The following is a 20,086-nucleotide window of genomic DNA, read 5'->3' as shown; positions in this document are numbered from 1 at the left end:
GCGGTGGAGGGTGTGGTTGCTTACTAATGGGCTTGGCACCGACAGCCCCCGCCGGTGCGTCTTTATGCCGACGGAAGCAGTTGAGCGTGCAGAGCGCGCGGACGACGAAGTGGAGCGGCCGGGCGGCGTGCAAGATACGCCGCGGCGGGGTCCTCGGTCCACGGAAGAGCTTCAGCGCGGAAAACGGATGCTGGGGATGCTTAATTCGACGCTGGCACATTCGCGCGAGCCGAAACGCGTGCGCAGATCGCCTCCTGTCGTGCACACGCCACCGCGCACACACGATGCGCCACAAGAGGACCTTGCGGCGGCGCGCAGAGCACATGACGAAGAACGTGCGATGCTGCGTGCGGACCAGGAGCGTGTCCAGCGCCTCGCAGAAGAGCTCGCGGCATATGAAGCAGTGCATCGCACGGTGCGGTTACAGAAGCGGCGGCTGTCTAGCTTCCCTGTGACGCAAACGGGAGTGCGTGCGTCTTTAGACATACCCGCGGGCTCCACCGAGGCGGCGGTGACGGCTGTTGCACGTGTGGAAAAAGCACCGATTGCTACCAAGAGAATGCGTCATTGCGAGCTATACTATCTTCCGCGCATGCTCTTACCCACGCAAGAGGACACGCTGGACCGCCAGGAGGAGGAGGTGGACGATGCGATCGATCGTGCGGATGACGAGTACGATGCGGTCTTTGAACGCCTCGAGGCAGAGCTCGTCGAACGCAAACAACGGCTTGCACAGCACGGCGTCGAAATACGAGCGTCGCGTGCGTGGTAATTACTTGTTCTTTATGGCCTGGAAGTCGCGCAGCAGCGTATGATTCGGGTCATACGGCTTGATGCGGCGCAGGTGAGGAAGGAGCGAGAAGTGCATCTCAAAATTGTCGGGGTGCTCGACCATTGTCGAGACGATGACCTCGCACGAGACTATGATCCAGTATGCTCCGAGACCCGTCAAAATGTGCCACCAGCCGTGTCCTTCGAGCAGCACGGCGGTGGGGTAACCAACCGCGGTGCGTGCACTGCGCAAGGATCCGCAACAGATGTTGTCAATATTCCAAATGAGGAACCCGGCGAGGAACACGCAGGTTCCCATCACCTGCATGAAACGCGCATCCTGGCGGAGGCGGTGTGCTGCTGGGACCACAGAGAGCGGCGAGCGCGAGTGAAAGAGCACGACGAGCCCATGGATTGTTGCCGTAGCAAAGATACCTGCATATGCGACCTGGTGGAACACTGGGTTCCCGTTCATTACGTATGCGACCGTGATAAACAAAGAGAGTGACCCAATTGCGACGCCGAACATGTACGGGTTCTTTTTCCGGCCGTACATGCTCGTGTGTTGCATCAAGACCCAGCCCACGTAACTGCTCGCCCAGATCATTGGGAGCTCATCGCCAAGCTGGGCCTCGTGCTTAAGCGTCATATGGAAAAGGAACGAGCCGATGCCAACCACGGCAAGGCCGGTAAAAGCGCCGTAGAATGTACGGAGCAGTTTTTCGGTATGCACGCGGTACGCGCCGTAGATTGCAGCACCGACAAAAAAGATGTTTGTCAGCTGGTGTTAGTCTGGTATGGTCAACATGCCGTATTCACAGGCTCCGCAATGTAGTGGGACCATTCACTAGGGTAAGTGTGCCAGGTCGTGCGTACTATTTTTTCTGGCGTGAGTGTTGGACAAAAACGTACCTCGCACCACAGCAGCGTGCTGGTTCTGCATGGTTAGTAGCGTGATTGGCACGTACACTGGACCCCAGTAGCCTTCCGGGATTGACTCCGTCTGCTTCAACCAGCTCATGTCGAGGAAACCGGCGCTGGGCTGTAGGATGCTGCGTACGCGTGTGCACGTGGAGGCTAGGGTCCTCCGGCGTCGAGTCCGGCCATTGGGTCGTGCCAAGTGGAGGGGGAAGGTGCGGCGAGGACGGTTTCGCTGCGGTGCGCTTCGCGGCCTGCCGTAGCTCGAAGGTGGCAATGTACTGTGTAGCCATTCCGTCTGCAGATCTATACGATGGTAGCAAAATCCTATTACGCATACATGGCCAGCACGCGATCCTCCACGCCATCACCGACCCAGCGCACATGCTTGTTCTGCGACGCAGCGCCGATCAGCTCGAGGCTATCGCTTTCAGCCGCATGCAGCTTTGCATGATCGACCGCTTGCCCCGGCATCTGATCGCCCATCATCATGGCCGGATTCATAGCCGCCATATCGCGCGAGCCATCGGCAGCTGCCATGAGCACCTAAGCAGACATACCATTATTGTTCCCGAGCAAAAGTCGATAAATCGCGTCGAGCCCGTACAAGTTCAAAAAGTACCAACTCAACGACGAGACCCAGGACACGTCCATATCCCGCGTATCAATATCCCTTTGCAGCATAACTTTGAACCGCTGCGTCAGAGGAAACGGCAGTTTAACTGTATAAGCATCGCGACGCAGACGTACTGAGCACAAAGCCTGTAAAGAAGAAATTGACCCAGCCCATGATCAGCGTCTGCGGCACCATCATCACCGCGCTCCGCTTCGCATGCTCGATCATGGTGTCCATCGTATTCGGATCGTTGAACGGGTTATTCATCTCCGGCATCTCGTCGGGCTTGCGCCGCTTCTCGCGCTCAATCTTCTCCTTCGCCTCGGGATCGAGATACGTGCCGTCATTCAGCACGCGCGCATAGAACGCACGCCGCTGTGCGACCGCAGACGGAGGAAGGACAAGGTAGTTTGCACGCAAAGCACCCGCACGCGTAAGGATATTCCTGCCGTTAGCACCAAACTGACACGCACCGTTGGCGCAGCGCCGCGCGCTTTGCCGGCTTCGGCTTGCTCTCCAGCAGCTGCATCAAGTTATTCCGCATCACGCCCACTAGCACCATCACAAGCGTGATCGGGAGCAGCACCCAATCGCGCAGCGCGCCATCCAAAAGGAGGGACTGTCTGTCGTCAGCAGCGCTCCACTACGCACTCTTGCATGCCGCCTCCGACGCTGCGCCGCCGCGAACGCACACTGTCACGTGATACTGCCTACGCGCTCGCGCGGCGCGTCTTGCCACCGCCCATGTACATCAAAGCGCTGACGATCCATGGTTTCAAGTCGTTTCGCGACACGGTCGGCGTTGCAGACTTCAGTTCACAGAATAACGTGATCGTCGGTCGCAACGGCGCGGGAAAGAGCAATTTCTTCTCTGCAATCCGTTTTGTGCTCAGCGACGCGTATACGTTGCTTTCGCGCGAAGAGCGGCACGCGCTTTTGTACGACGCGAGCGGCGCGACTTCCACCACTCTATCGGCCTATGTTGAGATTGTATTCGACAACAGCGATGCGCGCTTTCCCTTGAGCGGCGACGAAGTCGTGCTGCGCCGCGCCATTAGCCTCGGCAAAGACGAGTACTGGATCGACAAGAAGTCCGCGAGCAAGGCCGAGGTGGACAATCTGCTCGAAAGCGCGGGGTTCAGCCGGAGCAACCCCTACTACATCGTTCCCCAGGGCCGGATCACGCACCTGACCAACATGTCCGACGCGGAGCGCCTCGCGCTCCTCAAAGACGTTGCCGGAACGCGCGTCTACGAGCAACGGCGCACAGACAGCGTGGATATCATCCGCGCTACAGACGCGCGCTACAGCGGCACGGCAGAGCTTTTAAGGGACATTGAGCAGCGGATCGAGGAGCTAGGCAAGGAGCAGGGCGAGCTGCGCAAGTTTCACGCGCGCGATCGCGAGCGCCGCGGCCTCGAATATACCATCTACCAGCGCGAACTGGCAGATTGTGCAGAGCTGCTGGACGCACTCGAGGCCGAGCGCCGCACCGATGTAGATACCTGGAATGCGCAGCGCGCCGAGCTCACAGAACAGGACCACGCAGTGGCCCACCTCGAGGAGCAGCTCGTCGCTGCTCGTGTCGAGCTCGAGCAGCTTGCCCTCGACCAAGCCCAGCTCGATCAAGAGCGCCGCACCCTGGGCCGGCACCGCGCAGAGCTCGAGAGCACGCTCGAAGACCTCGGCGAGGCGCGCGACGCAAGCGCGCGCACGCAGCTCGAAACCCAACTGCGCACACTCACCGACCAGATCGCGGCAAAAGACGAGACGCTTGCCGAGCAGACCCAAGCGCAGCGCCGCGCCGCGCAGGCCCTTGAACAGAAGCGCGGAGAGCTCGAGCAGATCCGCTCGCGCATCGCGGCCCTCTACGCAAAACAAGGCCGCGCCGCGCACTTTGCGAGCGCCGAGGAGCGCGACGCTGCAGTGCAGTCGGAGCTTGCTGCGCTCGACGCGGACGCTGCACTGCTCGCGAGCGCCTCTGCGGCCGCGGACAAGAGTTGCGCCGAGGAAGATGCACAGCTGCAGGCGCTTGCTGCGCAGCGCACGCAGCTCGAAGCGAGTCTTGCGTCCCGCAGCGACGCACTCACACGACTTGGCGACGCATGGCGCGCGCAAAATGAACAGCGAGACGCGCTGGTCGAGCAAAAGAAAGAGCTGTGGAAGCAAGAGACAAAGATCAATGCGACGCTCGCACACGCGCGCGATCAGCACAGCGCAGCACAGCGCACACTTGCCGCGACGATGGACCGCGCCACGGCGTCGGGCCTTGCCTCGATCGAGGCCATCGCCGCCCGCGAGCAAATGCACGGTGTGTATGGCCCGCTCTACCAGCTTTTTTCGGTCGACGACCGGTACAAGGCAGCTGTCGAAGCGACCGCCGGCGCAAGTCTCTTTTACGTGGTCGTCGACACCGACGCAACGGCCAGCACGCTCCTCGAACACCTGCACAAAGAAAACAGCGGGCGTGTCACCTTTATGCCGCTGAACCGGCTCCACCCCCCCGACGTCGCATATCCCCAATCCAACGATGTGATTGTCTTGCTGCGCAAGCTCACTTTTGACCCAAAGTACATGCCGGCGCTCAAGCAAGTGTTTGGCAAGACCATCCTTTGCCCGAAACTTGACGTTGCCGCAGCGCACGTCCGCAGCGCGCACGGACAGCTCAATGCAATTACCCTCGACGGCGATCAAGTCGATCGGCGCGGCACACTCTCAGGCGGCTTCCACGATCCGCGCCGCTCACGCCTCGACGCCGTGCGCAATGCACAGCGCTGGCTCGACGAGGTGCGCACGGGGACAGTAGCGCTCGACAGTACGCGCGCACAGCTTGGCGAGATGGAGCAGCAGATTACCCAGCTCTACAGCGACATGCACAAGCTCGAAACTCAGCGCCAGCAGCTTCAGGATGCACGCACGCCCGACCTGGAGACTCTCGCGTGGGTGCGTAGACAAGAGGCAGACGCCAAGGCGCGCATCGCACGCCTCGAGCACCTCGGCGCAGAGCGCGCGATTGAAATTGCGTCGCTCCAGACGCGGCGTGTGGCACTCGAAGCGGAGCTTGGCACGCCGTTGGTCGATGCATTGCGCAGCGACGAAGTACAAGCGCTCGCCCAGCTTGTCGCGCAGGAAGGCGCAGTTCAAAAAGAGGTCGCGGCGCACACGCGCGCTGCGCACGAGCTCGCCAATGCGACCTCGGCGCTGAGCATGGAGCTCGAGGAAGGCCTTTTGCGCGAGCAGGGCGACGTCGCGGGGCGGTTGGAGTCGATGGACACGCCTTTGCACCCGCGGGGCTCCGAGGAGGCTGCTGCGAGTCTCCAGCGGCATCTGGACACGAACGCAGCGCGCATCGGCGAGATTCAGCAGCGTTATGATGCCCTCGCCACGCAGGTCCAAGCGTACGAAGATGAGCTCGAGGCGCAGCATGGAAAACAAACCGAGCACGGCGGCGAAGTGCAGCGCCAGCAAAAACTCGCCGAGCGCTTCTCGGCCAAGAAACAGCGCCTGCTCGAGCAGCGAGACCGCGTGAACCAGCAAATTAGGGATCTGGGCGCGCTGCCGGAGGATGTGTTTGACAAGTATACCAAGCTGTCCACGGAGCAGCTTGTGGAGCAGCTGCAAAAGGCGCGGAATGCGCTCGACCAAGTCGCGCACGTTAATAAGCGCGCCGTCGAGCAGTACAATAGCTTTAGCAAGCAGCGCGATACGCTCCTCCAGCGCCATGCAGAGCTGGAGAAGAGCCACGGCGCGATTGACGAGCTTGTCGAGGTGCTGGACAGCCGCAAAGACGCCGCACTGCTCGACACATATACCCAGGTCAGCGATCATTTTGCGCGCATCTTTGCACAGCTCGTCCCGGGGGGGAAAGGTCGGCTGGAAATGGTGCGCGACGAGCGTGGCGTGCCTGCAGGCGTCGAAATTCATGTTGCGTTTAGCAGCGCGCAGCAGGGCCAGCGTGTCCAGCAATTGTCTGGCGGGCAAAAGTCGCTGGTTGCGCTGGCGACGGTCTTTAGCATCCAAAAAACCGATCCGGCGCCGTTTTACTTGTTTGACGAGATCGATGCAAATTTGGATACGCAGTACCGTACAGCTGTTGCGACGATGATCGCACAGCTCGCCACCGACGCGCAGTTTATCTGCACCACCTTCCGTCCGGAGCTGGTGGAGCGTGCAGACCGATTTTTTGGGATTGTGTTTGGTACGCAGAAAGTCAGTTCGGTCGTGGAGATTGCCAAGGCACAGGCACTTGAGTTTGTGGACGCCGCGGAGGGCCAGTAAGATGTGAGACATCTTTCGAGACGCTTGGCCATTTGATAGAAGCATGCCATTTCTTAGGACACGCTGAACGCTCTTAACTAGACGCAAAGCATCCCCGGTTTCTACTCCGACCTTTGCGCCACAGGACACCTTGCTATTCTAAAATGATCTTGACGAGATCCTATCTACTCGACATCCATACTGCTCGGCACCCTTTTCGCGCGCTGCTTGCGTTTCTTTGCGCTCTTTGTCGCGGCAGCCGGGGCAGCGCCGCCCGTGCCCGTCGCTGCGAGCCGCTGCATGAGCGGCAAGCTACCCAGCCTGTCCTGCAGCTTCTCCGCACTGCCACCCGACATAATCGCTTTGGTCGCCTTGAAATAGCGCGCCTCGCCCTCGGCGAGCTTCCGGCGGCGCTGCACACTCAGTTGGTCGGCACTGTCAACGCCTTGTGCCTTGTACAGCTGCTCGGCCTCGCGCAAAAACTTGGTCTCTGCCTCGGAGAGGCGCCTACGTGTAGCAATCGGCAGCGTAGGATCCTGGCTGCTAGGCACGCCTTTGGGAAGCTTGACGCGAGGATGCTGTTTCGGCGCCTGGACTGCGGCTTTCTGCACTGGCACAGCCTCGGAGCGCTGCAGTGTCACCTGCAGCACACGTCCATCGGCAAGCACGCCGTCGTATTTCTTGCACGCGGCCAAGGCATCCCTCCTTTGCTCAAACGCAACCTGGAACGCGACGGCATTGCTCGCAAGGTTCGGCATAGAGAAGCGCTGGGGTCAGTAGCAGCACACCATACCTTGATCTCTGCAACACGCCCGAACGGCTCAAACGTAAGCTGGTATAAGTCTCCTTTGTATACGTACGCGCACGTCCTCCATCGACGTTCCTTTCACCAAGTTGGCGACGACGACCCATGTCGCGCCCGACGTGCCTTTGATGAAGAGCGCCTGGGGTTGCTACGGTAAGCATGTACTCCACATACCTCGCGTGCATACGGCGTGTTCCGCTGTCGCGGCGTGCCGCGGCGTGGACGCAAGGCTGCGTCGCGCATATCGACGTCCATGGTGTGAGAAGCGAAGCGTACATACATCCCAACGTCGATACTATTTATTTCCCATGTTCTACGGAGGCAATGGTACAGACAGGATCCGTGGCTCGGATTTGAGCGCGGCGCGTAGCGGCACATCCGCGCCGTCCGCCTCCATCTCATGCCCCAGCAAATGCAGTGCATCCTGAATGGTATCGGCAACGCGCCGCACTGCAGCAGCACCGGGCTGCGCCTGCTTTTCACGGCGCACGTACAAGGAAAGGCGCGGCGCTTCGCTGCCGTCGTTTTCCCACGACGCGATCAAGAAGCACGTATGCTGCAGATCAGTACCATGCAGCTGCAAGTGCAAAGCATCGATCGCGGGCTCGGGTAGGGTATGGTGGGGACCGAGCACCTGCTTGGCGTGCTGCTCGGCCCATGCGTCGAGGTACAATGGATGCAGCCCTGCAGCATCCAACGCGGCGGGCCGTGCGGGGGCGCTGCAGCATGCAAGCACGCGCCGTGCACGTTTTGCGCCACTGGATGCTGCAGAGCTGAGGCTGCTCGTGGAGGAGAGTGAGGGCATGGACGTATCGCTGCTGCCATCGCAGTCCAGCGGCGGTTCGCTGCCCAGCGTGCATAGCAATGCATGATTCCGCTGCGCAAGCTGCAGCTGGACACTTCCGTGATGATCGCGAGGGCCAAGCAGCTGGTCAACAAGCTGGAAGAAGAGGGTCGCAGAGCTGCCTTGCTCGGCCTTGGCGCCCATCTTTTCCCGCTCGAGCGTTGCGACTCGTGCACGCAGCGCAGCGCATTCGGCCTGTGCATCATACAACTGAGCGCTGAGCTCGCACTCGGAGTTTGGACGTGCGCTTTGGCGCGGCGTACTCTCGCGCAGCTCTGTCTGCTCCAGACAGAACGCGTCTTGATGCGTGAGCAGCTGATGAAGCATTGCGCGCATCTCGTCGGGCTCGGACGCAAGCTTCTTGCCGAGATGTGTGCCTTGCAGCACACGATCGGTCTGCGTGCCGTGTGCATTGCCAAGCATGGCTTGGGCATCGCCGGTGTGTGCGAGCGCATCCCACAAGTGCCAGCTGAGGCGCGCAAGGATGCGGCACTTGCCGCTTAGCTCGTCGAACTGTTCGCGTTTGCGCTGGCGAGAAAGGAACGCAGCGGCACGGTTCTTTACAAGGCGTGCTTCGCGCTTTGTCAGGCCAGACGTGTCGGGCGGAACAAACAAGGACGAATGCTTCGCAGAGGTATCGATCACGGGGAAAGGCTGCCCGGCCTCGGTGGTTTGCGATGCGGACGGGCGCGGACGCCGCAAGCCGCTCGCTTTACGCTCTGATTTGAGCTGTATATGCTCCGCGGGCTGTACGAGCATGTCGTCGTCCGGCGCGCTTTCCGCGCCGACTGATACCTTGCGCCGCTTATCGGCGTGGTCCAACACGAGTGCCGCAGTGTTGCTCGGCGCTTCGGAGGAGTACCACGCAGCTTGAACGTCGGGTTTCTGCCCTTGCTTGAATACAAGAGCGAGCGGATCACGGTCAGGCTCCTGCTTCATGCTGCCTGTGCCTTCCCGCGCCGAGGTGGGAGCGCCGTCCCAGAGAGGAGGCGCGTTCGGAAATGCGTACGCACCGCGGGTCAGCGCTATTGGATTACCGCTCTCGGTGTGCTCTTTGTGTGTCGGCGCGCCGCAGAGCGGTGCGAAGCCAAACTCGGGCTCCGCTTCGCTCTCGCCGCTCGGGCATGCACAAAGCTCCGCATGGATGAACGAGTCAAACGCACAGGCTGCGTCAGCCGTGCCGGGCACCGCATCACCCGCTAGTGGCGAAAAGTTGGCACGCGCGTGTGTCGTATCCATGCGTCCACTCGATCGCCCCGGCCGTGTGTCGCAAGCCGGTCGATCAGCGCAATCGTAAAGGCTCCTGGCTCGGCCGCAGCGCACAGGGTCCCCAACGAGGGCCACGCGCGTGTACCAAAATCTTAGCTAAGCAACACGCTGCGGCAAACTATCGAAAACTGTCCGCGCGGCGTGCATCGATGCCATATTCGCCGAGCGCAGCGCTCAAATCGTCCATAGTGAGCACGGTGCGTGTACGATCCTGTGGTCAGTTGTATAGGCACGTACACGACCTGAGCCGTGGCCCGGCCGCGAGCGGCTCGGGCCGGCATTGGTCCGGATGCGGGCGTACTGAAACGCGTCCGAGGCAATGTCGGCGACAAACTTCTCCGTAGCGAGTGCAAGCAGTCGTTTCCTGCGGTGAGTGTGTAGGGGTACGTACAGTCGCACATCCTGGCTCTGGAAGCCAGCGCGCTCCAAGTAAAAGTCGGTGACCTCGTCGGGAATCAGCGGCGAGTATGTATCGAGCATGCGCAACAGGTCAGGCAGTGCACTATCGCGGCGGACTTCCTCGGTGGTACGCGAGCCGAGCGATCCAGGATCACGAGGCGCATTTCCGAGGTAGCGCGAGAGATCCGGCGCGCCGGCAACATTGGTTACATGCGTACGGTCTGCATCGGTGATCAGTGCAAACGGGTGCGTCTGCAGAAAAACAGATAGCTCTCCCAAACTCGTCTCGGGCGTGATGAGTCGGTAGGTGCTTGGGTAGGTCGGGTCTTGGCGTGTGCCGTGAAATGGCTCGTACACGGCCTGCACGGGCTCCTCGGCCGCGTCCTGTGCATCCGCAGTCACAAGCGCAACCATATCCACGTACCCAAGCATTTTATCATTGTCAAGGACAAGTACAGACTGGCCGTGGTGTGCACGCGCAATCGCGAGGGCACGGGCTACCGTGGCTGAGGCGGCGATGGCACCGACAGGCAGCAGCTGCAGCGAAGAAACAGTCGCCGTGCCGTACAGCTGTTTCACATGGTCAGGCACCTGTATTGCATCCTCTGCCAAAGGTACACTGCGCGGGCCTCGCACACGCTCCGTCTCTGCCGTGTCCATCGTCGAGGAAGAGAACAACATCGGGAAGGGATCGGGTGGGGATCGGGCCCGATGTGGGGGGCGGGGGTGCCTGCCTTGCTCCGCATGGCGGACCGCGTGAATGCAAGCTCGTTTCTGGGGCTCAAGGCGGAGCTCCATGCGGCACGGCACCGCACACTCGATGCGCAAGCGCAGCGTCTTCAGCAAAAGCCGCTCAGCCTTGGTAAAAAGCCGCGCGGCGAGAAACGCGCGCCGGACACGGTAGACGATACAGAGACGCAGCGACACAAAGCGTCGCGTGCGGCATTGGAGCGCAAGGCGCGCATGTATACAAAGCTGCGGGAAGGGAAGCATGGTGGACTTGATACAAGGGGCGATGCGCTTGTTGACTGGGATGCAACGCTGGACACCACAGGTGCTGCGGCGGATGCCAGCGACGATGCCGCACTCGATCCTGCCGACGCGTTGGTCGAGTACACGGATGAGTTTGGGCGCACACGTATGGACCACAAAAGCAATACACCCGTTGCATACAGGGAGTCTTCTGACGCACATGATATGCCGGAAGAGAATGCCATCTACGGACCGGCGACCGCGTTTCCCGTGTACAAAAAAGAGGCTCGCACGCTGCCTGTTGCTACGGCGGACAAGGACGAGTCTTTGCATTTCGATCCCGACTGGGAAATTCGATCGCGCGGCGCAGCGTTCTATCGATTTGCCCACGATAAGGCGGCGCGGCGCGCACAGCAAACGGCGCTTGGCGCGCGGCGTGCAGAGACAGAAGCGCGGCGTGCAGAAGCGCCCCATACGGTGCAGCCACGGCTTGGATCGCAGCGCCGAGCGGCGCGGCAAGCCGTCGTCGATGCACAGTACGTCTTGCGCTTTGGGCGCCATCGATAGTGTGTGCTTTTCCAGCTTCGGTCTGCCCGAGGTGGCATTTATTCTACGTTGGTCCTATCTGGACTAATTTTGCGAGCACTTTTCGACTGGCCTTGGTCGCACTGCACCCTACCGCTCCAAAAACGCAAGGCTTCCGGCGCTGCTGCCTCGCCACAGGAGCGGCAGGCACCCACTGTTTTTCGCAGCGTACGCATCCGGCACCGACGTCAGTAGCTCAACTCCCTGCTTCGCAACGCGGATACCTGCAACGTGCGATACCCATTCCATGCGTTGCTCTGCAGGTGCGACAAACAGCGGCGCATCCATCGTCGCAGCATCCGACAAAGGCCAGTCAGACGTATTGCCCGGCGGCACCTTTTCCTGGGGGTCGGGGCACCGATTAAAGTATATATTTTCCGCCGCATCGTCCGCATGCTCCAGCAGCGGATCAATGCCCGGCGCCTCGCTCACAGACGTGTGCGACGCTGTGCAATCTTCGTACCAAAGCTGCCGCGACAATGTATCGGACTGCGGTGCATTTGTCGGCGTACCCCAGCTCTTGTCCACACTTCGCCGCGCCGCTTCCAGCATTACAATCAAGCGCACATCAAGCGTATGCCGCAAGGCGCGCAGGCACCCCGTTTCGTACCTGTCCAGCAACACTCCGCACATTCCCCCGTCGGGGTCCGCGCTGACCAGTCGCTGAATGCACAGGTGCAGCAGACTTGGAAACGCGCATCGCTCCAACGGCCCCAACACACGCACCATCGCCGGCACGCTCGACTCATCCGCACGCCCGCGCGGCGAGCGCTCCGAATGTGCACGCACGAGCCTCGCTCGAGGTGCAGCAGGCGCCGACATCTCCGTCCGTGCTCCTGCGCGCCCGTTGCGTGCGCGCTGTGTGAGTCTTGCATTGGGCGGCACCGGACAGAATGGGTTCGGGACGTAGGTAAATGTATCCAAGGCGAGCCGCTGGATCTCTGCGGGAAGATAGCGCAGAGTATTGCCCCCGATATTCAGCTCGCGCAGCCCGCGCAGCTCGCCAATTGCGGGCGGCAGGCACGTCAGGTTGTTCTTGCGCAAGGATAGTACGCTTAGATTCGACAGCTGAAACAGAGCACTCGGCAGGCGCGTCAGTGCATTGTCCCAAAAGTAGGCCTCGAGCACCGAGGCCGACGACTCGCGCGCTGGATTGTGTGCCTTGCTCTCTGTGCGCCGCGGAGCGATAACAACATAGTTGTTCAGGTCGCCGATCAGCGAGGGAATATGCCCCATATGACAGCCGCCCAGCGAGAGCGCCGGTGCTGCCTTGCCTTGATCAAACACATTGTTCACGATCCTTTGCCACTGCTCTGCCCGTGCATGCTGCTGCGCGAGCGGAGGAATTCTTGGGGCCTTGGACGTAAATTGCGGCTGCTCCCAGGCGGGCAGCAGCTGCGTATCGTGCGCCGCGCGCGTTAGTTTTCTAGGCGACGTGCCTGTGAGGCGCGCGCGCCGAGTGCTCCGCATTGACGTACTTTCGCTCCGTGGCCCCAGCGCACTGAGCGGATCCGTGCCGGCCGACTCGGTGCGCGAAAAAGAGCGTGTATGTCCTGTGCGGGGTAATAGAGTCGGCGTGTGCTCCATCGATCTCGGCGCATCGTCGGAGCTGAGGCTCAGATCGTCCTCGGATGAGGAACTAAAAAACTGACCGAGCACGTCTGTACCGCGAGTCAGATCGCTGCTTGTTTCTCCAACAGGCACGAGCGTCAGCGATTCAATGCCAGCGCCGCGATCGCCCATGGAACCATCCGGCATCGTGTGTGCGCGCCCGAGTCTGCGCGAGGACGGCACGAATTGCGGCAGCGTCCCGCTCGATAGCGTCTTGGCCGAGCCGGAAAATGGATCCGCAGACAAATGCGATATGCTGGAAAAGGTACGGCCATACGTAGGACTCGAAGGGGGGCTAGACAGTAGTGTATCTGGCTGGTGCACAGGCGGCGACGAGCTCGAGTCGCTCGGACGCGCACGGTATCTGCCCGACATGCTGTCTGTCGCCGACGTGCAGATCGGCGCCTATGCCAGAACACGCGAATTGGCGCTTTTTATTTTGCGCAGGGTGGAGGTCGGTTGCTATGGTACAACTATCTAGTCGTGCTCGTCGCCGACGAGCAGCTGCAAGAGTCGGGGAGTGATAGAGCCCAAGATGACAAGCCCTAGGCTGCGTGCAAGTCCAGTGACGGCATAGGTCTCTGACGACGCGTCTGGCTCGTGCTCCAATGTGCGCACATGGATCGGGTGGTCATGGTCGTGCGGATGGTGCTCGCTAGTCTCCACTCGCAGCTCTGTCGCCACGGGCTGCACGGCCAGCTCAATGACAGCGTGCATGGCAACATAAAGGAACGTGCCACCTGAAAAGCTGAGCACCGCGCCAATATCGCGGCTAGTAATCGCATCCGACCCACCTGTGAAACGGAGCACCATTTGAATCGCACTGTACGTGACCAGCGCGCCAATAGGGGTCATTAGACTGAACAGCATCACAGCCCAACGAATATCGACTTTCGGTAGCTTTCTGGACATGAGCAAGGTGCATGTCCCGATCGAGGCCGGTGCTTTGTGCACCACAATCGCAAGGAGGACTACAATCCGTAGCGAAGCGTCGTCACTCTCAGAAGATGCACCCATAGCAATACCGTCGGCAAGCGCATGGATGAGAATACCCAATATGCCACCGACGGCTGCAAACAAACGCTCGCGTGTGGGCCAAATTGAGTGTGACTCGTCCGAGGCGTAAAACGGGACATTGGCGAGGTACGCTTCCTCGATAGCAACCGTCTCCTCATCTCCAGCAAGGCCCGCTCGCCGAGCATTACGCGCAATCCGTCGTACGCGGTCGTAGGACTGAGCAATCATCTGCTGGTCCACGCTGTCGTCAGTCGCTGCGCATACACGTACATAAACATGAGCAAAAAGCCGCTCAAAAGGCACACGGCGACGACATCTTTTGCTGCAAGCCACTTGCCGCTCGCACCGTCTTTTTCCATTTGGTATACACTTGCAATGCCTTCGGGGATGACGACCGTGAGTGCCGCACCGAGCAAAAGTCCCGAGCCCCACAGCTCAAGCTTGCGCAATGTATCGCGTGAAAGCTGAAAAGCAAGTGGCAAGGTCCCTACCACGTACGTGCCTGCCAGCATTGCCGCACACACGGTCAACAGACCCAAAAATTCGCCCATGATGCGATGCCTAGCGGTGACACTTGCAAATACGAGATGACGTACACCCCCACACACCTCCACTATAACCAACATAGTTCTACAAATGCGGCTTTGGCGATATTTTTGCCGCCATGCCGCAGATCTGAGACTCTGCATCGGCTAGCATACGACCGACGAGCTCTTTGCACGTTGGGATATCATGGATCAGCGCCACGGTAAGGCCCGCAGTCCACACGCCCGCATCGGGGTCGCCTAATTCGTACACTTTGCGTCCGCGCGTGCCGGCGACAAGCGGCAGGATTTCCTGGAAGTCGACGCCGCGGTCCTCTTTTTGCACAATCTCTTTCGTGACGCTGTTCTTGAACACACGCGCGGTATTGTGCAGCGTACGCAAAATGTGAACCGTGTCGCGCTCGCCAGATTGCAAAATCACTTGCTTGATGTTGTCGTGGATGTCGCTCTCTTTAGTCGCCATAAAGCGCGTGCCCATATTCGCACCTTGTGCACCGAGCATGAGTACAGCGGCAAGTCCTTGTCCGTTCGCAATCCCGCCAGATGCAATGAAAGGAACACTTAGCTGCTCGGCAGCGATTGCCAACAGGATCAAACCACCCACGTCGTCCTCGCCGGGGTGGCCCGCACACTCGAAACCGTCGATGCTGAGCATGTCTGCACCGAGTCGCACCGCAGTCTTCCCATGGCGCACGCTTGTGCATTTGTGGATTACGTACGCACCGGCGTCTTTGGCCATTTTGATAATGTCGCCGGGGTTATTGCCGGCCGTCTCAAAGATGCGCACACCGGCATCGATTGCCGCGCGTACGTATGCCCCGTAGTCCGGCGGCATTATAGCAGGAAGCAGCGTAATGTTGACACCGATCGCGCCGTACTTGGGACGCTCCGCGACAATGGCAGGGTCCAGCAGGCTGTTGGCCTCGTTGATCGCATCTTTCAGCGCTTCAGGCGACGGCTGCGTAAGCGCTGTAATTACACCAAGGCCGCCAGCATTGCTCACAGCAGCAGCAAGTGCGGGCTTTCCCACATACTGCATGCCACCCATGACGAGGGGCGCGCGCAGGCCCAGCGCTTCGGTCAACTGTGTCTGGATCGGCATGGCAGCCCTGGGCAGGCGCTGCGCGCGGATGCCGGGGGCACGTCACGTGATACACACAACAGTGACAGCGTTACGGCGTGGCGTCTCGTTTGTCGCAGCATGAACATATTTCGGCTCCTTGGCGATCTGTCGCACCTCGCTTCAATTTTTATATTGATTCACAAGATCCTGGTTACAAAATCATGTCGTGGTGCGTTGCGGTTGCGGTATCTGACATTTAGGGATCTCGTTCAAAACGCAGCTTCTGTACGCGATCGTGTTCGTGTCGCGGTACCTTGCTCTCTTTTCGCCGCCGAGTGTGTACCTGATATGCATGAAACTGTTCTTTATCGCAAGCTCGCTTTACATCCTATACCTGATGAAGGTACAGTTCCGGACGCGCCATGAGGTCGACATTGACTCGATTCGGCTGGATGTGTTACTGGGCACATGCTTTGTGCTCTCGCTCTTGTTTAATTACAAGTTTACGCCGATCGAAATTGCATGGTCGTTTAGTATTTTTTTGGAGGCTGTCGCGATCTTGCCGCAAATGTTCCTTCTGCAGCGGTTGGGCGAGGCGGAGACGATTACAACGCATTACATCTTTGCACTTGGCGCCTATCGGGCACTTTATATCCTGAACTGGATTTACCGGTATGTGGCCCTGTGCACCTCTGACGCCAGCCTGATGTTTGAGCCGAAGCACCACTTTGACTATATCACATTTGTTGCTGGCTTAGTGCAGACCGGGCTGTACGCCGACTTTTTCTACAGTATGTTTTGGAGCCTGCATGTCTTACCACAGTCTATTTCACCAAGGTGATTCAAGGACAAAAGTTTGAGCTTCCTGCGTAATGCACAGGCAAAACGCCGCATCCATATCCAATATATATATCCTTGTTGTGCAAGAAAAAAATGTTCCCAATCCGGGAGTCGAACCCGGGTCTTGTCGGCGCACTACGTTGTTGTGACACGTGAGAGCGACATATACTAACCGTTGTACTAACTAGGAGGCTTGTACGAGTCCGTGCGAATCGTGCATATACGAAGAGAAACACTCCTTTGGCATCCCCGGGCTATTTACTTGTGGGTGCTGGTTTCTGAGAGCGCCTCTGCACTATTGCTCGTCTTTGCCGTCTCTAGTGGCTGCTTATTCCGGGAATTTGCCCAGCTTATCGGCAGCTTGCTCAATTGCCGCGGTGGATTCCCGCAGCGGTCTTTGCCGTAGGAGATTTTGATCGTCGTGTAGTCGGCACAGTGCTTGAGTGCCTCGATACATTTGATCGCAGACTGAATATTGGTAAAGTTGGCAAATGCCTGGTGTTAGTTTCCAGAGTACATACACAGTTGCGTTCGCGCAGCGTATTCACCATTTCCAATGTCCCGAACTCAGACAAATCCGCGCGAATTTTGTCCTCGTTCATCAGTTTCGGGTCGTCAATGTTGCCCATGTATACATTTCTCGATGCGCCGCTCTGAACTGCAAGCGCGAGTGCTGGGCTTAGCGGCCCCGAAGGCTTGCCCCACCCAATTTTTAAGCGTCGGTTGTGGATTGTAATGCCAGTGCCCGAGGCCAAGTGGAAAAAAGCGAGCGCGGCGTTTGAATCGATAAAGGTAACGAATGCAATGTGCCGGTCCGGCAGGTAGCGCACATTTTGTAGAATGCCGCCGCGGACATGGTTGCAAATGTCCTCCGCGGTCGTGTCCTGGTGCAGATTGCCCAAGTACACTGTGCGATTTCCCAGCTGGTGGTACTGCGGCTCGACACTGGTCAAATTTGCGCGCGCTTGTTCGGCTTCGGGATCCATCTCGCCGCCACGCACGGTGTTGTTGCGCTCGTAATAAGGCTGAAAGCATCCCGTGGGGTAGCCAAGCCATGTCGCGGCGGCCAAGCCCATCGCGGCGGCCTGGTTGTTATGCGCTTGTATTTGCTGCTGCCCTTTGGGCACATATGCACACCGGTCCTTGCCGAAGTTGATCCGTTTCTTGCTCCAGTTCGGCTCGGTCGGCAAGATAGACACGACCTTCATCGCGGTCTGGATGGAGAGGAAGTGGACAAACCCAATGCCCTGATCGCGTACGATCTTGACTTGGTCGATCGGGCCGAAGCGGCCCAGACTATCGCGCAGATCCTGCTCGGTAATATGTTCATCGAGCTGTCCAATGTACACATTGCGCGATGCCTGGTGTTGCTGAACGGCCATCAACACGTCCGGCGGCGGCACACTGGGCTTGCCCCAGCCGATCTTGAGCTCCTGGTTGTGCAGCGAGACACGCTTTACCGACGAGTCGGCGTGGAACGCAGCGGCAAATTGACCGCTGAGGAAGGAGATAAATGCACAGTTCTTCTCAGGAAGCATCCGCACGTTGTCAATCGGCCCAAACTTGACGAGGGAGAGCAGCTCTGCAACGGTGGCCTCGGGCGGAATATTCCCGACGTACACGGTGCGGCCCACAGGTGCCATAGGCATTGGAGAATGCTGCATGCGCGGCGTCACGCCATTGTACTCTGGCGCGACGTGTGTGTACGGCGCGCCGTAGGATGGTGCATAGCCCATTGGCATCATGTAAGGCACCGTGCCGTTCCACCCAAGCGGGGGCTGTCCTGCGACCATGGACGGCATCATTGCGTGTGGCGATTGCATGGGTGCAGCAAGCATATTTGCATACCCAGGCGCAATGTTCATTGCGTACGGCGCGCCTGCATGCTGCATCGGCTCGCGCCCATCCAGTTCTGTGTGCGTGTTTATCCCGTTTGTGAATGGCTGCTGGTGAGGACTATCAAATTCCGTGCACGGCCCAGGCGTGCCTACACAGTCCTCGGATGCGCTTCGTTCCTGAGTAGGAGAGTGTGTCGCTTCAGGCTCCTCCGTGGTGCCGGAAGCGGCAGCGATGCTAGGTGATGTATGTGCAGACATCGCTGGGTCGTATTGAGGTGCTTCCACTGTGCGGTGGGTCGTAGTTCGCGATCCGGTCTGCGTGTTCTCGTACCCTCGCTCTTTGGGTATAAGCAGGTACTTTATGCACAATCTGCGCTACGATGTGCGTCTCGGTTGTCAGCGGGCAACGGCCTTGGCGTCCGGGCGCGTGCCAAAGCACGTGACCGAGCGCCGCCACAGTTGGAGGGTGCGGGTGCAGAAGATCGGCGCCAGGTGCGCCGCTTGGCATGCACGCGCATGGCGAGCACAAGCACAGCACACAATCAGGCATACAGCAGTCCACTATCACAGCTACTTTGCCACCAGCGTGTCCTTGATCTTTTCTTCGGCCCGTTTGATCTGGCCGTCTTCGATCAGGTTTTTGATCTTTTCGTAGATGGTAAATACAACCGCCTGGCCCGGCGCGACACGGGCAACACGCGGGGTGATACCCTTCCAGAAAGCGCTGACGCCCTCCTGCTGGAACATCTCGCCCGCGACCTTGACGACGCGGCCAAACGCAGTCTCGCCCGGGACCTTGCCGGCCTTTTGGATACGCGTCTTGATGGTATCGATCGGCGCATTGGTAAACGGACCGAGTGCACCGGAAATAAGGCCAATGGTCGCAGTCTGGTACGAAGGCAGCTCCGCGACTTGCTGCGTGCGCTGCGCAAAGTTCTTCAGCTCCTGGTACGCAGTAAAGTTGGCAGCCTGATTCGTTGCTTGCCGTGCGGCAGTGAGCGCAACACCGCGGTAGAGCGTCAAGAAGCCCTCCTCGCGGATGATCGTGTAGAGGGCGTGTGCGGCGTTGTGGTACCGCGGCTTCTCCATCGGATCAGCAAGCGAGTGCTGCTGCGCTTGAAGACGGATCTTGACAACTTCCATGGGGTTGACAACCATTACAGCTTCCGTAGTACCGGCCATAAGACCAGAGACAAACACACCCTGCGGTGATGTGACGCCCGTGGTCTTGTTTGCGAACCACGCCTTGTACTGCTCGAAACTCATGAAGCGAATCGCCATCTTGGGCACGATACCGGCGATCACAGCACCGAGACCCTTGTACAAGCCTAGCGGAGTCTCGCGGCGCACGATGTGCATGCCCGTTGCAAAAAACCCGCGCGGTTTCTCGCCCGTGCCGCGCCCCTTGCGGGACAGCTGCATGCGGACCTTGATCGTGTCGAGAGGGTGACAGATACATGCTTCCGCAAATCCTGCCACACCGCCAGCAATGAGCTGCGTTGCTGCCGAGGTTTTTGGCTTGCCAGCGCTGTTTGCAGAGGGAGCCATGCTAGTAGGAAGAACGTTGCAGCGCATCTCCGCATTCTTGCGCGACCCCACTCGGTCTGCTATTGCCACGTGCTCAATCGATCGCCATCTGATTGGCGACACGCGACGCGGCACAGGTATCCGACTCGGCCGGCGCGACGTGGCCCGGTTCATCCCGGCACTCTGGTCCACAGCTAAAATTCTCTATG

The 20,086-nt window shown here is 59.4% G+C and overlaps 14 protein-coding genes and 1 non-coding gene across 15 annotated transcripts; 4 read left to right on the top strand and 11 right to left on the bottom strand.

The window, feature by feature from the left end:
* Window positions 1-64: 64 nt before the first annotated feature.
* On the top strand, window positions 65-772 carry MVES1_000220 (uncharacterized protein; the record flags this gene model as incomplete). The annotated part of the gene is made up of 1 exon (XM_056205081.1): window positions 65-772. The coding sequence occupies one exon, from the start codon at window positions 65-67 to the stop codon at window positions 770-772; it is 708 nt and encodes a 235-aa protein (XP_056061056.1).
* MVES1_000219 (uncharacterized protein) lies at window positions 773-1,792 on the bottom strand (the record flags this gene model as incomplete). Its single annotated transcript, XM_056205080.1, has 3 exons — window positions 773-1,552; window positions 1,684-1,702; window positions 1,740-1,792. 3 exons carry the CDS (start codon window positions 1,790-1,792, stop codon window positions 773-775), a joined length of 852 nt encoding a protein of 283 aa, XP_056061055.1.
* Window positions 1,793-2,019: 227 nt separating this feature from the next.
* Window positions 2,020-2,867, bottom strand: MVES1_000218 (uncharacterized protein; the record flags this gene model as incomplete). Its single annotated transcript, XM_056205079.1, has 4 exons — window positions 2,020-2,222; window positions 2,250-2,411; window positions 2,440-2,750; window positions 2,779-2,867. The coding sequence occupies 4 exons, from the start codon at window positions 2,865-2,867 to the stop codon at window positions 2,020-2,022; spliced, it is 765 nt and encodes a 254-aa protein (XP_056061054.1).
* Window positions 2,868-2,962: 95 nt separating this feature from the next.
* Window positions 2,963-6,583, top strand: SMC3_2 (Structural maintenance of chromosomes protein 3; the record flags this gene model as incomplete). Its single annotated transcript, XM_056205078.1, has 1 exon — window positions 2,963-6,583. The coding sequence occupies one exon, from the start codon at window positions 2,963-2,965 to the stop codon at window positions 6,581-6,583; it is 3,621 nt and encodes a 1,206-aa protein (XP_056061053.1).
* A 164-nt stretch (window positions 6,584-6,747) lies between these two features.
* SMC3_1 (Structural maintenance of chromosomes protein 3) lies at window positions 6,748-7,622 on the bottom strand (the record flags this gene model as incomplete). The annotated part of the gene is made up of 4 exons (XM_056205077.1): window positions 6,748-7,329; window positions 7,356-7,394; window positions 7,423-7,506; window positions 7,542-7,622. The coding sequence occupies 4 exons, from the start codon at window positions 7,620-7,622 to the stop codon at window positions 6,748-6,750; spliced, it is 786 nt and encodes a 261-aa protein (XP_056061052.1).
* A 58-nt stretch (window positions 7,623-7,680) lies between these two features.
* On the bottom strand, window positions 7,681-9,450 carry MVES1_000215 (uncharacterized protein; the record flags this gene model as incomplete). Its single annotated transcript, XM_056205076.1, has 1 exon — window positions 7,681-9,450. The coding sequence occupies one exon, from the start codon at window positions 9,448-9,450 to the stop codon at window positions 7,681-7,683; it is 1,770 nt and encodes a 589-aa protein (XP_056061051.1).
* A 148-nt stretch (window positions 9,451-9,598) lies between these two features.
* On the bottom strand, window positions 9,599-10,539 carry MVES1_000214 (uncharacterized protein; the record flags this gene model as incomplete). The annotated part of the gene is made up of 3 exons (XM_056205075.1): window positions 9,599-9,691; window positions 9,718-9,844; window positions 9,872-10,539. The coding sequence occupies 3 exons, from the start codon at window positions 10,537-10,539 to the stop codon at window positions 9,599-9,601; spliced, it is 888 nt and encodes a 295-aa protein (XP_056061050.1).
* Window positions 10,540-10,623: 84 nt separating this feature from the next.
* Window positions 10,624-11,418, top strand: MVES1_000213 (uncharacterized protein; the record flags this gene model as incomplete). The annotated part of the gene is made up of 1 exon (XM_056205074.1): window positions 10,624-11,418. One exon carries the CDS (start codon window positions 10,624-10,626, stop codon window positions 11,416-11,418), a length of 795 nt encoding a protein of 264 aa, XP_056061049.1.
* Window positions 11,419-11,526: 108 nt separating this feature from the next.
* On the bottom strand, window positions 11,527-13,422 carry MVES1_000212 (uncharacterized protein; the record flags this gene model as incomplete). Its single annotated transcript, XM_056205073.1, has 1 exon — window positions 11,527-13,422. The coding sequence occupies one exon, from the start codon at window positions 13,420-13,422 to the stop codon at window positions 11,527-11,529; it is 1,896 nt and encodes a 631-aa protein (XP_056061048.1).
* Window positions 13,423-13,524: 102 nt separating this feature from the next.
* MVES1_000211 (uncharacterized protein) lies at window positions 13,525-14,615 on the bottom strand (the record flags this gene model as incomplete). The annotated part of the gene is made up of 2 exons (XM_056205072.1): window positions 13,525-14,305; window positions 14,335-14,615. 2 exons carry the CDS (start codon window positions 14,613-14,615, stop codon window positions 13,525-13,527), a joined length of 1,062 nt encoding a protein of 353 aa, XP_056061047.1.
* A 79-nt stretch (window positions 14,616-14,694) lies between these two features.
* Window positions 14,695-15,711, bottom strand: MVES1_000210 (uncharacterized protein; the record flags this gene model as incomplete). The annotated part of the gene is made up of 1 exon (XM_056205071.1): window positions 14,695-15,711. The coding sequence occupies one exon, from the start codon at window positions 15,709-15,711 to the stop codon at window positions 14,695-14,697; it is 1,017 nt and encodes a 338-aa protein (XP_056061046.1).
* A 313-nt stretch (window positions 15,712-16,024) lies between these two features.
* On the top strand, window positions 16,025-16,545 carry ERD2 (endoplasmic reticulum retention protein; the record flags this gene model as incomplete). Its single annotated transcript, XM_056205070.1, has 2 exons — window positions 16,025-16,463; window positions 16,496-16,545. 2 exons carry the CDS (start codon window positions 16,025-16,027, stop codon window positions 16,543-16,545), a joined length of 489 nt encoding a protein of 162 aa, XP_056061045.1.
* A 63-nt stretch (window positions 16,546-16,608) lies between these two features.
* On the bottom strand, window positions 16,609-16,702 carry MVES1_000208. Its single transcript has one exon. It is a non-coding gene; the product is annotated as a tRNA-Glu (tRNA).
* Window positions 16,703-16,770: 68 nt separating this feature from the next.
* On the bottom strand, window positions 16,771-18,608 carry MVES1_000207 (uncharacterized protein; the record flags this gene model as incomplete). The annotated part of the gene is made up of 2 exons (XM_056205069.1): window positions 16,771-17,007; window positions 17,034-18,608. The coding sequence occupies 2 exons, from the start codon at window positions 18,606-18,608 to the stop codon at window positions 16,771-16,773; spliced, it is 1,812 nt and encodes a 603-aa protein (XP_056061044.1).
* Window positions 18,609-18,920: 312 nt separating this feature from the next.
* SFC1 (Mitochondrial succinate-fumarate transporter) lies at window positions 18,921-19,898 on the bottom strand (the record flags this gene model as incomplete). The annotated part of the gene is made up of 1 exon (XM_056205068.1): window positions 18,921-19,898. One exon carries the CDS (start codon window positions 19,896-19,898, stop codon window positions 18,921-18,923), a length of 978 nt encoding a protein of 325 aa, XP_056061043.1.
* Window positions 19,899-20,086: the final 188 nt, after the last annotated feature.

Source organism: Malassezia vespertilionis, chromosome 1 (genome assembly GCF_029542925.1).
Source record: "Malassezia vespertilionis chromosome 1, complete sequence".
Lineage (NCBI taxonomy): Eukaryota > Fungi > Basidiomycota > Malasseziomycetes > Malasseziales > Malasseziaceae > Malassezia > Malassezia vespertilionis.
This window is presented reverse-complemented; position numbering and strand designations above follow the sequence as displayed.